Raw genomic sequence first — 18,125 nt, 5'->3', positions numbered from 1 at the left:
GTTGCCGTACTGTATTAAAGCTTTAATCAGGATAAAACCGTATATTAAAAGCTAACATAAGCAGTAGCATTTACAAATAACAGCGTATCTAAAAGTATGAGACAACAACAAACAAAAATCTTAGGCCTACCATTAAAAGCCATGCTTGCACAGGTTCTGCGCAATCCTCTTCACTAATATCCTCTGCGTCTCAATCGGGCTCAAACTGATAAGCGATATTAACCACGCCGTTGTTTACAATACAACCGGAGCACATGCTGCTGAGGTGAGGGGCGGGACGTTTAGACGTGCGCTAGAGGTGGTTTAGCCAATCACAACACTGGGCTAGCTAACCAATCTGAGCCCATCACGTATTTCTGAGGGAGGGGCTTCATAAATGGTGGAAATTATCAGCGCGTTTATGGGAGAAGAGACAGAGCGGTAAATTGGAATAAAGGTAAATTATGTGAAAAATAATGCGTTTTTTTTTTTTAAACAAAGCATTAACACGTTAGACTGCACCCCATAAACACAATCAAGCCTAGAAAAAAAACAGTCAACCACCCCTTTAAAGGTGAAATGTGTAATTGTCAAGCAACTAGCAGCACCTAACAGAATCTTTTTGTGAAAATCAGAACATTTTGACAAGTGACACTGGATCAAAGAATGGCATGAATTTAGGGAATTACGACCTGTCTGTCCAAACAATGGAAAAAGGGGGAAATTCTTTTTTACAATTCCATTTGGTGCTGCAAGTGGCACTGAAATTACACACCCCACCCTTAACTACATTATGTATATATACACACACACACACACACACGCACAATAAAAAATATAATAAATGTATTTTATAACCCTAACCACATTTTATGTATAAATGTACATAATTTTTATATGAAAAAAATAATACCTAAAACGTATTAATAATAACTGCTTCAAGGATCATGAAGACTAGAATAATGGCTGCTGAAAAATCAGCTTTGCCATCACAGGAATAGTTGTAAACATTTTAAAATGTAATAAAACTGAAAATTACCATTTTAAACTGTAATAATATTTTGCAATATTATTGATATTTCACAGTACATTTGATCAAATAAATGCAGCCTTGTCAAATACCTGGTATATGTACATTTATATAATATACATACATAAAAGCTTGTGTGTATATATATATATATATATATATATATAATTTCTATACATACACATAGAAATGTATGTAAAGTACATTTGTACATAAAGTTATGTAAAAAAATTATAATTAAAAAGTAGTTTATTGTAGAAGAATTACACTGAAACTGCAGATTGTCACGCTACAAGCTTCCCATAATTTTAAGTAGTTTCCACAACATTGGTTTCTATTGTAGCATAAAAAGTCAGCTGAGCTGAAACAGGCTGCTTTAGTGGCTTGTAATGAAGTTAAGGTACGTTTTGAATGTGGCTTGTGAAAACCAGTTGATTAAATAGGTTTTTATATTAGTGCTTCATTCCCTTGAAAACGCCCTGTGACAGATTATCACGATCCAGAGCTTGTTAATAATGAAATATGTGACATTTCTGTGGAAAACGTATGTGTGTGTGTGTACCTGTGTGTGCGTGAGCGCCCTGCTCTTTTGAGAGCTGAGGGACATTAATTGAAAAAAAGCGAGACAGCAGTCTAATGCAGTGAACCTGGAAACACCCTTCTCTGCTGCCTGCTGCCGTCATTACCATACAGCTCTCCCTCCAGCTGATACCACTGACAATAGACAGCCTCTGAATGCACGCATTTCTCCTGGAGTATGAACACAGTGACAATACAGTCAATTGGACACAGTTTCTGCTCCACACATAGTACTGTATAACACAACTCCTGCCTCTGTCCTTCTCCTTTTTGTTTCTTACAAAAGCAAATATCTGATATGGGATAGAGGAGGACTATCAGGCGTTTGTTATCTGTACTGACATGCCTAGTCACTGTCCTTTACTTGCTACAGACATCTGAGCTATATATTCCTTCATTCTCCCTAACACACACTCATATTTAAAATATGTTTGTGTGTTGGAGTCACAGCTCAGTGGTTAGCACAGATGACATGAGTTTGAATTCATTTAAAATCATTTCAAGATCCTGTACCTCTCCTCCCCATCACTTCCTGCTCTCAATTCTGTCCTTCAGTTGAATATAAAAGACTATATAAAATAAAAATACTATTTTGTACTAAAACATATATGGCTATTGTGTAAATGTTGTTTATATTTGTTTAATATTTTAATGGTTTTGAAAGAAGTCTCTTTTTCTCACAAAGGCTGCATTTATTTAATCAAAAGCACAGTAAAAACAAGAATATTGTGACATTTTATTACAATTTAAAATAACCGTTTTCTATTTTTGTAAATTTTTAAAATGTAATTTATTCCTGTGCTGGCAAAGCTGAATTTTCAACAACCAGTACTCCAATCTTCACTGTCACATAATCTTTCAGAAATCATTCTAATACGCTGATTTTGTGATCAAGAAACATTTCTTATTTTTATCAATATTGAAAACAGTTGTGCTGCTTAATATTTTTGTGTAAACAGTGATACATTTTTTGTTCAGAATTATTTGATGAATAAACGTGAAAAACATGCATTTTTTAAAAATGGAAATCTTTTGTACCATTACAAAATGTCAAAGGTGACTTTTAATTAATTTAGTTCATCCTTGTTGAATAAAAGTATTAACTCCTATCAGAAAAAAAATCTTATCAATTCCAAACTTTTGATTGGGTGTGTGTAAATATATGCATGTATGTATGCATGTATGTATGTATTTTATATATTGTATAATATACATTTCATATCTGCATCAGTAAGCATCTATTGAAATTTATGCTAAACTGTTCCGTTTAAATCGTACAGTGTTGACCGTGTCTGGCTTTTATTGCAGCACAATTTACAACACTATAAAGCAGGCATCTATCCATCCATCACTCAGAGTGCAATTGCCTTGCCCTTTTCTCTTCCCTCACCCCTTGTCTTTTAGATCAGATTCCAATCTGTCTGTCTGTACAGTTCTCCTGTAAGATTTCCACAGTCACAGAGATGAGTTAAAAGAGTGAGAGAGACCAATATGGTACAGAGAGAAGGAAAGTGTTTTTACACTGCTGTTCCTATGAATCATTTATCTCCAGAGCCCCCCTGCTCTCCATTTACTGCATGTATGCATGTCTTCCTGCACTCTTAATTCAATCAGATTTAAACTCTGTTTGTCTGTATGTGTGTGTGTGTGTGTGTGTGTGTGTGTAACTATACATTCCGAAATCTTTCTTTGTTTGTCAATCTTCTGTATAAAAATAATATTGTGAATGTGTGTTAGGTTATCTGTATGGATTTGCTGTAGTGAAATAAGTGGGTCAATCTGCAGTTGATAGTCTCTTTGCTGTTAGCACCTCATTCCTTACATAAGACAACAGGAATCAGAAGGAGAGAATGAAATACAGCAAACTAAAATTACCACAAGGCCCAGTTATGCAAGTTGAAAAAGAAAGAAATGGTTGGGTGATTTTCTACAGAAAGTTTTATATTCAGAATGTATTCAGCAAGAAGGTGACTTGAGGAAGTGAAGGAGAAGAAGAAAGAAAGAGGCTCCTGTGCCTTTATCCAAAGAGAATAATTCATGGCTGTGTTTACTCAGACGATGCAGATTAATTGAAGCTTGCCGTGCGGTACCTGAATAAACACACACATAGGTGGATTACTTAGCCCAGATGAAGCTCAGTCAGGTCTTTCCTCTCACTCTTCCTCCAGGAGCTCAATCGGACTGGGACTACATGTTCTTAACCATCCAAGACAAACAACGACACCTGAGGTGGGCGCACATGTGTTCGGTAAGAATCCACAAAATTTCAGTTACATTATTGGTCTCAGTCTGCTGCTAAGATCCAGATTGCATCTGGCATGTTTACTCTCACTCCCATTAGCTCCCTGTAACTGCCAGCATCAAATTCAATGCTCTGACTTGGCATTCGTGACTGACTCTGGAACAGCATCCTCCTGCTTTACCACACTCCTATAGGTCTGAGGTCCTGAGGTCAGTGAGTGAGCTGTGCCTGGTGCTACCATCACAATGACACATTCATTTACAAGAACCTTCACTCTCTCTGTTCCACTGTGGTGGAACTTGCTTCATACCCCACCTGATCTGCTGAGACCATAACAACCTTTAAGAAATGGCCAGTTCTGCAAGTAAATAATTCATAACAATGAGAAAGTAAGTTTTTCCTCATCGTCTCTTTTCTGTAGTTACAGTTGTAGTTGCTTTTATATAGCTGGTTAACTCTTGGAATTCAAAACCCAGTGTTGTTATTGTTAACTAAAACTATTTCTCAAATGCCTTTATATTTTTTTTTACATTAAGGCTCCATTAGTCAATATTAGTTAGTTAATTAATTAACAAACTGCCAATAAAAAAATATTCTAAAGAATTTATTAATCTTAGTTAATTTCAACATTTAATAACACACTATTAAAACCAAAAATAGTAACTGTATTATTTGATGGACCCGAGCTAACGTGAACTAACAGTTGTAATTTTTAACAAAGAATAACAACTTCTGTAACAAATGTAGCTAATAGCTATTGCTCATTGTTAATATTAATGCTTTAACTAACATCGTGTCTACACTGGACATGAGTGGCGTGGTGTGGTGCGACATATAACCCATTATAATCAGTGATGCTGTCTACACTGAATGTGGCGCGGCGCGACACGACAAATACATTTTTGAGTATTGCATTTTGAATTTAAATGTTCAGTTCTTTTTGTTATAAGAAAAGTTATAAAACCTGTTATACTGCATTTATGACAACACTTTTTGTTTTTGGCAACATTTCAATATCGTGATAATACCGTATACCGTGATAAAAGTTTGAGCAATTATCGCAACATGAAAAGTTGATACAGTCACATGCTTACTAACAGCAGTACTGCTAATATTGCTGGCTTCTATATAATAAATTGGTTGTACTTTTCTTTGCTTGTAAGTTACATGAGATAAAAGTGTCTGCTAAATGATAACGTTAATTATCATAAGACAACATTTAATTCAGTCTACAAATTGTGAGCTTTTTCAGTCCTGTCTTCACTAATAAAAGACGTGTGTGTTTGTGTGCGGCTCAAACTCAATGTCCTTTTTTCATTCCAGAAATAAACTCCAGTAAGAAGTCAAAGCAGTTAAGAATAAAAGGAACATTATGTGAGCACTTTCAAAACACGAACATTCTTATGGTTCAAAATCCCTTCTAGTTATCTGCCTGGTCATGAGGTATAGCCTGAGCCCCAGAAGGGGCAAAAGCAGTAGGGTACTCCAGGGTGGGAGGGTTTCCTGGATTGAAAAAGAAATGCAAACTGCAGCTGTACTTCACATCTGGGGCCCAGTTCCCTCTCTGAGGCTCATTAAGAGCCTGTCAACTCAAAGCCATGATAAAACATCACCTCAGTGAAGAAAGAAAAAGTTGAAGGACTGAGAGTAGAGGATGAAAGGTCAGGATTAGATGGTTTCGATGGAGCTGTGAGACAGATGCCAACATCTGAGAGGTTGCCCCTTTACTGACACTAGCCAGCTTACTCTCCGATTCCTCCTGAGGCAATTAGCATGTCAGGACCAATCAGACGTACAGCCAGTGAAGGAATCCAACAAACATGGATCTGCTTATGAGCCTCCTTCTTAGCAACCACAGGCTTGAAACTATTTTTAACATACTAAAATAGAACGAACACCTGCCTATTTTTCCAATATTGATACTCTTTATTTACTGCACAAAGTGTGCCAGAAAACTGTCGCTCCTTTCTCTTCTTCCAGTGAGGTTTGAAATCACATGGCTATGGAGCACACACTCATTAACACACATGTCTGAAAAGGGCAAGTCACCCTTTGCCATACAAAGGGAATTCTGATGAGGTTCTTTATCTAGTCACACAGAAGGGAATGTACATGGAATTTATAAATTGGAATATTGCAGTCAAACCCACAATAGTACGGCTGGAAAAAATTTAATTATAGATGTGAGATGTCTAAAAGTGCAAATAGCTGATTCGTTTGGTCTTCAAAATTATCTGGTCTTTCAAACACTGGTCTGAAGGCATTTTATTTCTATCAAACACTTTTTCAAATAACTAAAATGTTTGACAACTGAAACACAAACTTAGAAACTATTTTCAAGAGGTCCCACTGCCTTTAAATTACAGTTTTAGTCCCCTGGTAATAGGGTTGGGTATCCAATGGGTATCCAGTTTCGATTCCAATGTGGTTAATAAAATGAAGTCAAACATTTAGATATCAAACCTATTTATTCTGTGTCTCTTTTTGCAAAAACATTAATTGCTGCTGAACACCATGAACAAAAATCAGCAGGCTACATAAAAACTTGATAAGAGCTGCACGATTCTGGATAAATTGAGACTTTTTTTGTAAATGGAGGCTGTAGTTCTCTTACAATTCCAAAGAAAAAATATTAGACAACTAAACAAAATCTCATGGAATTTATGAATGGAATGATTCAATGACTTACTCAATATTTACTTGTTTCATTACTGGATGAATCAGTGTTTTTGAATGAATCTCTTGAATGAATGATTCAAAGACAAATACATTTTTAACAGCCCCTTTTCGCCACCTAAAAAAAAAAGATGCGCACACAGGAATTGATAGGCGGAATTGAAATTTTAATTTTACAAGTATCCGATGCCTGACCTTAAAGCTGCAGTCCGTAACTTTTGTGTTAAAAATTTACAAAATTAATATAATAAGCAAGTACATCATGAATCCATTTTCCAAACCATGTTTTTGGCTTATCCTGAATCACTACAGTACACCTATAATAAGTTTTTATATTTGGACTGGTACTGGTGGAACCGCTGCGGAGTAGCCCAGTACCTGTGTGATTCGTCATAGACATAAACAGAGAGAAGTAGCTCCGGCTACAATGTTCTTCTGCAAGATGTTCGCCGTTCTGTTTATTAACCGCTAGAGAGCCAAAAGTTACGGACTGCAGCTTTAAGACATGTGTTCGGTAAGAATCCACAAAATTTCAGTTACATTATTGGTCTCAGTCTGCTGCTAAGATCCAGATTGCATCTGGCATGTTTACTCTCACTCCCATTAGCTCCCTGTAACTGCCAGCATCAAATTCAATGCTCTGACTTGGCATTCGTGACTGACTCTGGAACAGCATCCTCCTGCTTTACCACACTCCTATAGGTCTGAGGTCCTGAGGTCAGTGAGTGAGCTGTGCCTGGTGCTACCATCACAATGACACATTCATTTACAAGAACCTTCACTCTCTCTGTTCCACTGTGGTGGAACTTGCTTCATACCCCACCTGATCTGCTGAGACCATAACAACCTTTAAGAAATGGCCAGTTCTGCAAGTAAATAATTCATAACAATGAGAAAGTAAGTTTTTCCTCATCGTCTCTTTTCTGTAGTTACAGTTGTAGTTGCTTTTATATAGCTGGTTAACTCTTGGAATTCAAAACCCAGTGTTGTTATTGTTAACTAAAACTATTTCTCAAATGCCTTTATATTTTTTTTTACATTAAGGCTCCATTAGTCAATATTAGTTAGTTAATTAATTAACAAACTGCCAATAAAAAATTATTCTAAAGCATTTATTAATCTTAGTTAATTTCAACATTTAATAACACACTATTAAAACCAAAAATAGTAACTGTATTATTTGATGGACCCGAGCTAACGTGAACTAACAGTTGTAATTTTTAACAAAGAATAACAACTTCTGTAACAAATGTAGCTAATAGCTATTGCTCATTGTTAATATTAATGCTTTAACTAACATCGTGTCTACACTGGACATGAGTGGCGTGGTGTGGTGCGACATATAACCCATTATAATCAGTGATGCTGTCTACACTGAATGTGGCGCGGCGCGACACGACAAATACATTTTTGAGTATTGCATTTTGAATTTAAATGTTCAGTTCTTTTTGTTATAAGAAAAGTTATAAAACCTGTTATACTGCATTTATGACAACACTTTTTGTTTTTGGCAACATTTCAATATCGTGATAATACCGTATACCGTGATAAAAGTTTGAGCAATTATCGCAACATGAAAAGTTGATACAGTCACATGCTTACTAACAGCAGTACTGCTAATATTGCTGGCTTCTATATAATAAATTGGTTGTACTTTTCTTTGCTTGTAAGTTACATGAGATAAAAGTGTCTGCTAAATGATAACGTTAATTATCATAAGACAACATTTAATTCAGTCTACAAATTGTGAGCTTTTTCAGTCCTGTCTTCACTAATAAAAGACGTGTGTGTTTGTGTGCGGCTCAAACTCAATGTCCTTTTTTCATTCCAGAAATAAACTCCAGTAAGAATTCAAAGCAGTTAAGAATAAAAGGAACATTATGTGAGCACTTTCAAAACACGAACATTCTTATGGTTCAAAATCCCTTCTAGTTATCTGCCTGGTCATGAGGTATAGCCTGAGCCCCAGAAGGGGCAAAAGCAGTAGGGTACTCCAGGGTGGGAGGGTTTCCTGGATTGAAAAAGAAATGCAAACTGCAGCTGTACTTCACATCTGGGGCCCAGTTCCCTCTCTGAGGCTCATTAAGAGCCTGTCAACTCAAAGCCATGATAAAACATCACCTCAGTGAAGAAAGAAAAAGTTGAAGGACTGAGAGTAGAGGATGAAAGGTCAGGATTAGATGGTTTCGATGGAGCTGTGAGACAGATGCCAACATCTGAGAGGTTGCCCCTTTACTGACACTAGCCAGCTTACTCTCCGATTCCTCCTGAGGCAATTAGCATGTCAGGACCAATCAGACGTACAGCCAGTGAAGGAATCCAACAAACATGGATCTGCTTATGAGCCTCCTTCTTAGCAACCACACGCTTGAAACTATTTTTAACATACTAAAATAGAACGAACACCTGCCTATTTTTCCAATATTGATACTCTTTATTTACTGCACAAAGTGTGCCAGAAAACTGTCGCTCCTTTCTCTTCTTCCAGTGAGGTTTGAAATCACATGGCTATGGAGCACACACTCATTAACACACATGTCTGAAAAGGGCAAGTCACCCTTTGCCATACAAAGGGAATTCTGATGAGGTTCTTTATCTAGTCACACAGAAGGGAATGTACATGGAATTTATAAATTGGAATATTGCAGTCAAACCCACAATAGTACGGCTGGAAAAATAGATGTGATAGATGTGAGATGTCTAAAAGTGCAAATAGCTGATTAGTTTGGTCTTCAAAATTATCTGGCACTGGTCTGAAACTATTTTCAAGAGGTCCCACTGCCTTTAAATTACAGTTTTAGTCCCCTGGTAATAGGGTTGGGTATCCAATGGGTATCCAGTTTCGATTCCAATGTGGTTAATAAAATGAAGTCAAACATTTAGATATCAAACCTATTTATTCTGTGTCTCTTTTTGCAAAAACATTAATTGCTGCTGAACACCATGAACAAAAATCAGCAGGCTACATAAAAACTTGATAAGAGCTGCACGATTCTGGATAAATTGAGACTTTTTTTGTAAATGGAGGCTGTAGTTCTCTTACAATTCCAAAGAAAAAATATTAGACAACTAAACAAAATCTCATGGAATTTATGAATGGAATGATTCAATGACTTACTCAATATTTACTTGTTTCATTACTGGATGAATCAGTGTTTTTGAATGAATCTCTTGAATGAATGATTCAAAGACAAATACATTTTTAACAGCCCCTTTTCGCCACCTAAAAAAAAAAGATGCGCACACAGGAATTGATAGGCGGAATTGAAATTTTAATTTTACAAGTATCCGATGCCTGACCTTAAAGCTGCAGTCCGTAACTTTTGTGTTAAAAATTTACAAAATTAATATAATAAGCAAGTACATCATGAATCCATTTTCCAAACCATGTTTTTGGCTTATCCTGAATCACTACAGTACACCTATAATAAGTTTTTATATTTGGACTGGTACTGGTGGAACCGCTGCGGAGTAGCCCAGTACCTGTGTGATTCGTCATAGACATAAACAGAGAGAAGTAGCTCCGGCTACAATGTTCTTCTGCAAGATGTTCGCCGTTCTGTTTATTAACCGCTAGAGAGCCAAAAGTTACGGACTGCAGCTTTAAGTATCAGATTCTGGTAAACACAATGTAATGTGGAGGTGATTCTGATCTTACTTCATGTATCTTGCTTTTGTGTGTACTTTAATTGACCCAGAGTATGTACAGAAAAAAAAACACCATGATCAAAAAAAAAGCCTTATACTCTTTCCAGATTCTTCCTAGAAGCTGCTAACCAGCATTTGGGGGTTATTTCCAGCCCAAGACATGCTTTTCCTATCTGGGTTCTTTCAACAATATCTTAATGCTTAAACCTTGAAACTGCATGGTTCACAATTTCCTTTGCTTTTCAAGTGCCTTATAAGGAATAGCTCACCCAAAAATGAAACTTCTGTCATAATTTCTTTAGCATCAAAATGAATAGGGACCAGGGGCTGCTCAAGCTCCAAAAATGACCATAACAGCGCTATAAAACATCATAAAACTGGTCCATATGACTCCACACTAGGGTTGGGCCGATAGATGATGCCATCGTCCATCGCCGATGGCAGTAGTCCATATGACTCTGCACTACATTTAGAGTGTCCATTTGGTAGCTTTGTGTGAGGAACTAACAAATATAAAAGTTGTTATTCACTCGAAATTCTGCTTAACACCATTCACTTTCATTGGACAGAGAAAATCTGCTTGGCCATTGCACTATAAACAATAACTAATAAACTTTTTTTTGTTTCACAGAAGAAAGTCAGTCATCCAGGTTTCTAAAACATTTTTTTTTTTCATTTTTGGGTGAACTGCTTTAAGTCTGTACTATACCACACTGAACATCAGCTTTGCATTTAACCCTCTTTCCAGTTCTTCAGCTAAATGAATACTCTTGATCAAGTGATCGGTCATGGTTTCTGTACGGTACTAACTGGTGCCAGCTGTAGAGAAAAGGGTGAACGTGGGGAGTGTTTTTTGTGTTTGAACTGCCTTGAAACTTAATCCCACTTCTTGGCCCTCAGTGATACTTCCACACATCTGGCCCACTACTCGCATTCTTTGTCTTTTTAAAGGATGACGCTCAATGGAAAAAGCCAACCGTGTCAGATGCACTACTATGTTTAAGAACTAAGAACTTCAAAGTGGATTTCATGGATTTGGTATGTCCTGAAGTCCTGGCAATCATTTTTTTGTGTTTCATGATCATCATTCAAACAGCATTGAAAATATGAGGATACAGCTTTCTATATCATATCTGAATTAAACTTACGCACTTGTCTTTATTGGAACTGCGTGGAATGTTAACTGAACTTCAACTGTTCAAACAAAAGGGCAAAGAAAGTTTCACTAGACATTAAATCCATAGAATAAATAAATCATCAGCGATCAAAGACTATGAGTGCTGACAGATATTCAGCTTTCAGATTTTTTTAACAGTTCCACCCAATACCACTTTTGAATTATTGGCCTTGGGCGAGAAGGCATCAAGCTCAGAGTTCAGTCTACATTTACAGCTACTCGTTTGGTAGATTCATACATGTACCAACACATAGTTTGGTGTTGTGAGAACAACCTTAAGAGACAGCCTGACATACAACACATACTCAAAGTCTAAACATTGGCTGCATCCGAATATGCATACTTCCCTACTAGGCAAAAAACAGTATGTGAAAAAAGTAGTGTGTAGAAAGGAAAAAATGAAATCGCATCATATGACCCCTTTAAATTATTCATAAAAGGTGACCTACTACTTCTGGAAATATTCTGAAAAACATCTAATGGACTTTACTATCCAATAATGCCATGGGAGAGGATTTGTGAATAGCAGTGAAGCAACAGAACTGACGCAGTAGGTCACAACAAGACATGACAAATCTAGTACATCCAGATTAGTGCATTCAGATACATCAAAGAAGTACCAATTCAGAGAGATTTCAGACACAGCTTTTGCCTTTCAGGTCACAAGTTTTAAACTTCCCATTTATAATGTTAAACCTCCAGATACTTATTCTTCAAGACTAGACTATCTCTGGGAAGAAGTGTTCAAGGGATGTATGGCAACTTAAGATCTTCTTTCATGATCAATTTCAACAACATGGTTAAAACGGAGGAAGGAAAAATTTCAGATTGCTGTTGCATTCCAACTGCTTCACATGTTTAGCTTTCCTCTGAGAGACGCTAGTGTGTACTCACCTGTTGAGTTTGGCAGTGGCTTAGTGATTAATGAGAAACATCTGTAATCTAACACTCACACTCATGCTGATTTACAAGACTTTGTGACTCATATGACTTTCTTCATTCTGTGGAACGTTAAAGAAGTTAAACAGAATTTGGGGACAGACAGCTTTTCATAGCATCCTTTTTTATACAAATCATACTATCACCCTGCCAACTTCAGATTTTGCATTCCACAGAAGAAAGTCATACAGGTTTGGAATGACATGAAGTGAAGTAAATTATGTCAAATTACCTTTCTGGATGAACCATCTCTTTAAATCACATGCATATAATGCCAAAAAGACTCAGAACGCATCTGAACAGGCCACTGCGTACTTTACCTGAATCGATCGAGTTACTATTGCTAATGAAAAGGCCTCAGGCCAATGAGAGAGGAATGGTTTAACCCTACCTGACCCGCAGTGTCATACAGCCCCAGCAGGTACTGTTTTCCCCCAACCGTCACACTCACTGAAAACAAAATCACAAATTATTAGTTTAAATATGGGACTGAAATTATCCTACATGATTAAATGCGCTAGCATTTAGATTAAGAAAGCAGTTGGTCATGTTTTAGTCATTTCTGAACAGGTGAAATAATAATGTAAATTAGTATGTAACTCTGATCAAGTGAAAGAGGGATGCAGTCTATAGGTGAAAGAGGTGGGCTACTCAATTTAGTTTTATTTACTTCTGTGAAAGAGGGATGCAAAATAGTTTATTTCTGACCAAGGTTCTCAATCAGAGTTTATTTACTTCTGATCAAATGAAAGAGGAAAGCAAATTAGTTTTGTTTATTTCTGATTAAGTGAAAGGGAGATGAATCGTGCCACAAGGATGCTGATGTGCACCAGTTGCATCCTCAGCCCACAGGTGGTTTCCATTATAGAAACACAAGCGCAATACAATGCAAGTCACTCTGAGGTCTTGTGAAAACCGCTAAATTAATGTTAAATACATTTATCCATCAAACGGACACTAAAATATTGATTCATATTCATTATGTCGCAGTAATATAATGGCATATTTACCTGCATAATGATCAAAGACAGTGGGCACATATTCCTCTGGAAAGGCGTCGTTGGCATAGCTCATCAGCAGACAAGTTTTTCCAACGGCGCCGTCGCCGACGACCACGCATTTCAACATGATGCTGCCGGTTCCGTTTGCCATGACGATAATAAAACACTTGAATTCACCATCTTCAGCTGCTAGAGATATATCCCGCGTTATTAAAGCTCCATTCAGGCGTCACCACCAGCAGCAGTGCCGCGCTCGGGCTGCAAAAACAGCTGAAATGCCATTTCCTCCACCCCGCTTCCCAAATTTGGCATTGACTGGGGTTTTCCCCTCTTAATACTGGCACACGTCGAGAGCGTGCCGCTTCTGATGAGATGGGAGCAAGCGACAAACTTCGCGTTGCCAAGACATCAACCTTAAAGCCGCATGCTCAACACCACACGCCCTCACCGGTGTCCCACTTTCCCTACTTTCCAACCCCAGTATCACCTCCTCTGACTCTTGAGCCCAACACGGATTGACTTGCGACATAGGCGGGGTAATAACTCTGGATCAAGGGATCAAGTATAAAGATTGGTTATCGTTGTTTAGTGTCTGAATCAACCAACCGTTAAGCAAATACCAGTCAGTATCTTGTGGATCTGAGGGAGTCAGACAAAGACTAATTAACCATTAAAGAGCGGGAAAATAAAAGCACTTTTATTATGATTTTATTATGAAGAAAATTATGCTTTATTGCTATTTTCCAAACATATACGGGCTCAAATAATACATTTGCAGTAATAAAGTGTTTGTAGAGATTCACTTCTTAATACTGATTATCAGAAATTAGGCCCATCACTCACTGTCATCCACTATCTTCAAATGTCTGTGTCCTTTATGATACAAAATCATTTAAGGCTTAAATTATTGGGTTTTAGATTAAACATGATATAAACTGTTATTAACCGCCTTAACATTACAGTTGTTTTGCTGCATTATATTTTAACAATGGATTCATATGACAGCAATTCTTTGATGAAACCTGGACTTGACTATAATTTGCCCGGTACACTTTTCATTAGCTAGCAGCTAGTATTCTTCTACATAAGTTCATAATATGTTGGTATCACAAGTAAGAGTCATTTTTCGTTTCTGCACTTTCTAGATGATCCCTAACACCTGATCGCAGTCCAATCAGCTGGAAGCGGGCAGGCTGGTCAAGGATGCGCTGCTGTATCACTTTGACAGCTACTGCAGGAGTCACGTGACCAAAAAATTACCTCATACCTTGTGAGCGCGTGTGTGCGTCTGTGCTCTGTGTATATGGATTTGTGTGGGCGTGATTCGCTTTGCCATCACTGTGTCTGTGCAGATTCTCTCGTCAGAGTAGCCTACTTAGTTACATTTATATATATTTTTTGTGTTGAAAATGTATTGAAGAAAATAAGTGAAAGAAAAAATAGGCTACCAGAAAAAAAAACTATATTTACCATTTATTTAGCAATTAATGAACAAGATTTTTACAATTGCTTTTACAATGGCACTCGGCTGATAAAGGAATAGTTAACCAAAAAATGAAAATTACTTCATAATTTTCTCACCCTCAAGCAAGCCATCCTAGATGTATATGAATTTCTTCTTTCAGACACATACAATCGGAGATATATATATTAAAAATGTCCTAGCTCTTCTAAGTATTATAATGGCGGTGAATGGTGATAAAGATTTTGAAGCAAAATAAAGCGTATCCATCCAGGGCCATAGCTGAATTTGCAGGGCCCTGGTGCTGGTTGTAACCGTGGGGCCTGTTTGAAATTGTGTAAATAGCACGAATAAATAACACCGTTTAAGTTTGTTCAAGTTTGTAGGTGTCCGACTCCAGATACAGAAACTGAATAATCAAATGTAAAATTTCATAGTCTTCACTGTATAAATTAAATTGAATAAATTTAATAATTAATTATATAAATTAAATACAAATTAATTATTGTTAAAACTACAAAGTAATTCAGTAAAGAGCAGTGAGCAGGGCTGTACAGTGCGACATAGGCTATATGTCGCACCGTGCTACGAAAAACTGGTCTGTGCTATGAATAAATTTACCTCTGTAGCACGCCTGCGATACAGCTTTGCATGTTCATAACACAGCCGCTTAATAGTGTGAAGTGATTTCGTTGTGCTTGTTTGTGTGTGTGAGATTGATTATAGGCCCTACTTGATTGATTTAGGGGTGTGCGATATGACGATTTTTGATCGTGGACGATTAAAATGTCTCCACCCTCTGCTTTTGAAGAAATATCGTTGTATCGTGCTACAGCGCTCATTCTATCAGCTGCAGTTCTGGCACCTCCCTCCGTCTCAATATACTGTACAACGCCACATGCATTCACATCAGTGGTGGCTCAGCGGTAGAGTAACTCTCACGGGACACTGCACTTACGCGCAATCACAAAACTACATTATTTCCATCTGCTTTAAAGCAATACCGGTTAAACATTTCATTCGCGTACTCATGAAGCGCTCTCACACTGAGAGCCTGTCAAAAAGCGCCTGATTATTGGACTAAGTTGTCTTTCGCGTCTGATTGATTTCGCGTCTAATACTGTCAAAAACACACAAGGTTTACATATACAGTTGGCTATGTCTAAAATGAAAGTAAACAGTTGAGAGAGAAACGCTTGCAGCTCTTAAAGGGACAGTAGCTACTAAACATGCTGCCGACTGTCATTAAAGGGGGGCACAATGCTGTTTCATGCATTCAGAGTTGTTTACATTGTTAAAGAGTTGGAATCTCATGCTAAGCATGGACAAAGTTTCAAAAAACATTTAGGACGTATGACGGAGTATTTATGTGCCAAAAATCGTACTTCGGGGTTCGTACAAGTTTCGGAAAGTTTTTTTCGATTGTGGCTCTTAATGACGTAAACGAGGGTGGAACTCCTTATATGGGCATTTCTCCAGGAAGAGCACGCATCGACCGCACGCATCGACCAGAGTATGAGTGAGAGCGAGATCGCACCCATCAACGCGCTTCATCAGTTAGACATCTTTGTAGTAAATGCGCTTGATCACTTTTCCTCTTTTATTGACAGTGAGGAGTGCTATAGGTGCACAATAATTCATCTTTAAACTGAAGTGCAGATCTCATCTTATGAGAAAAAACACGCCCATCTGCACTGTGTTTCTATGGGCCGCGATACATAAGCCAAAACCAAACCAAAAGACCAAAACGGTCTGCAAACCTTTGAGCACGTAACGTCAAAAGAAGTATTTGTCTTTACGGCCTTCCATAACAGTCAACGTGCTCAAAGGTTCGCAGACCGTTCCAAAAATGGCGGATGGCTTACGTATCGCGGCCCATAGAAACACAGTGCATAGATGGGCGTGTTTTAATGAGGCCTTTTAGGAAGGTGTGGATGAGTCTTAACTTTTAGAAAGAATATCTCTTTGGGTTTAAGACTTTAATCTTTGCGCCCTTATGGATCTTATATATATGCACAAACAGCTTGTAACACTCCAACGACAAAGGAAAACATGAAATCGCATCATATGACCCCTTTTAAATGAGAGACAATCACTCACCAGGGGTCTCATTTATAAAACTCTCCGTAGATTTCATTCTAAAAGTGTACGTACGCTGAAAAACTAGATTTTGCGTACGCACAAAAGTTTTCAGATTTATAAAACCATTCGTACGCCAGAACCTGTGCAAAAATCCTTTTATAAATCCCAGTCAGAGAAAGATTGTGCATACGTGCATTTACACCCCGTCTTCTTCCCAAAATCACCATATATGGTCGAATAGGGCATCTATACATATCTATGTGCATAACACCTCCCAAATGTTTACGCAAAGAAAGAAGGCGTAACGTTTAATTTTTGCTGTAGTATTGTTGCTGCCGCCGCTGTGCCGTGGTGACTGTGTGTTTCCAAATATGGTAAGGGGCGTAACATTTCCGTCACACACTTAAGGTATTCAGCCAATCACAATGCACAGGATAGCTGGCCAATCAGAGCACACCATGCTTTTCAGAACGTTGAGCTTTGTAAAAATCGGCGCGTTTCAGAACAGCAGGGCAAAGAGAAGCAACAATAATGTACAGTATGTGGAAAATAATGTTTTTTTTAAACTTAATCTGCGTAAAAACATTGCATTACACCAAATAATGTTCTTTTTAGCAACGTAATATGACCACTTTAATTTCTTGGATTAACATTAAGGACACCGACAGCAGTTAGTAAATTAGGCGCGGTCACTTTAAGGGACAATACATCCAATATAATGATACACATCCGATTTCTTTCTCAACTAATAGAGAGCTCGGTTCAGTGTTTGCACACTGTTTTTGAGACGCGGATCTGTGAGCACCGAACATGGCGTGCAAGCACTCAGTTGAGTTCTTTCAGATCTTGTGCTTGAATGCTTTAAACTTGTTTGAATGTTTACATTGGCAAGGCTTGAAAACACGTGCAATTGATAAGCTTTCTTGCAGCAGGGACTGCCGCTCTCTCTGGCAGCGGCAGGTTGCAGCGCCACTTCCGGTGGTATCCCCAGATGCCACGGCAGCTGCCAGAGTTCGTGGCAGCTGCCACTAGTCGTTTCTGGCAGCTGCCGCGGTCTTTCTCGCCGTTTCTGCTGTTTGCTCGGTAAAACTACACTGTACTCAGTGGCGTGCGGTGGTGTTTTTTAAAATGATGATGCAAAGTTCCCACAGTTGTATTATTATTATAATTATTATAAATTTTTATGTATCAATTGCCATAGTTCTTGGAGTCAAAGGCAGCTGCCAGAATTCGTGGCAGCTGCCACCGTCTTTCTCGCCGTTTCTGCTGTTTGCTCGGTAAAACTACACTGTTCTCAGTGGCATGCGGTG

General features: G+C 37.9%; 1 protein-coding gene across 1 annotated transcript in view; it reads right to left on the bottom strand.

The window, feature by feature from the left end:
- LOC107749356 (rho-related GTP-binding protein RhoQ) overlaps positions 1–13,891 on the bottom strand; it is a 26,562-nt gene extending 12,671 nt beyond the window's left edge. The window contains exons 1-2 of the mRNA XM_016564477.1: positions 13,281–13,891; positions 12,662–12,720 (exon numbers count right to left, since the gene is read on the bottom strand). Of these exons, the coding sequence (XP_016419963.1) occupies positions 12,662–12,720; positions 13,281–13,422 (201 nt within the window). The 5' untranslated portion in view covers positions 13,423–13,891. The remainder of the gene's footprint in view (positions 1–12,661; positions 12,721–13,280) is intronic.
- Between the last annotated feature and the right edge of the window lie 4,234 nt (positions 13,892–18,125).

Source organism: Sinocyclocheilus rhinocerous, unplaced genomic scaffold (assembly GCF_001515625.1).
Source record: "Sinocyclocheilus rhinocerous isolate Xijiao unplaced genomic scaffold, SAMN03320098_v1.1 scaffold650, whole genome shotgun sequence".
NCBI classification, from domain to species: domain Eukaryota; kingdom Metazoa; phylum Chordata; class Actinopteri; order Cypriniformes; family Cyprinidae; genus Sinocyclocheilus; species Sinocyclocheilus rhinocerous.
Note: the sequence above shows the minus strand (reverse complement) of the source record. Positions and strands in the feature narration are given on the sequence as shown.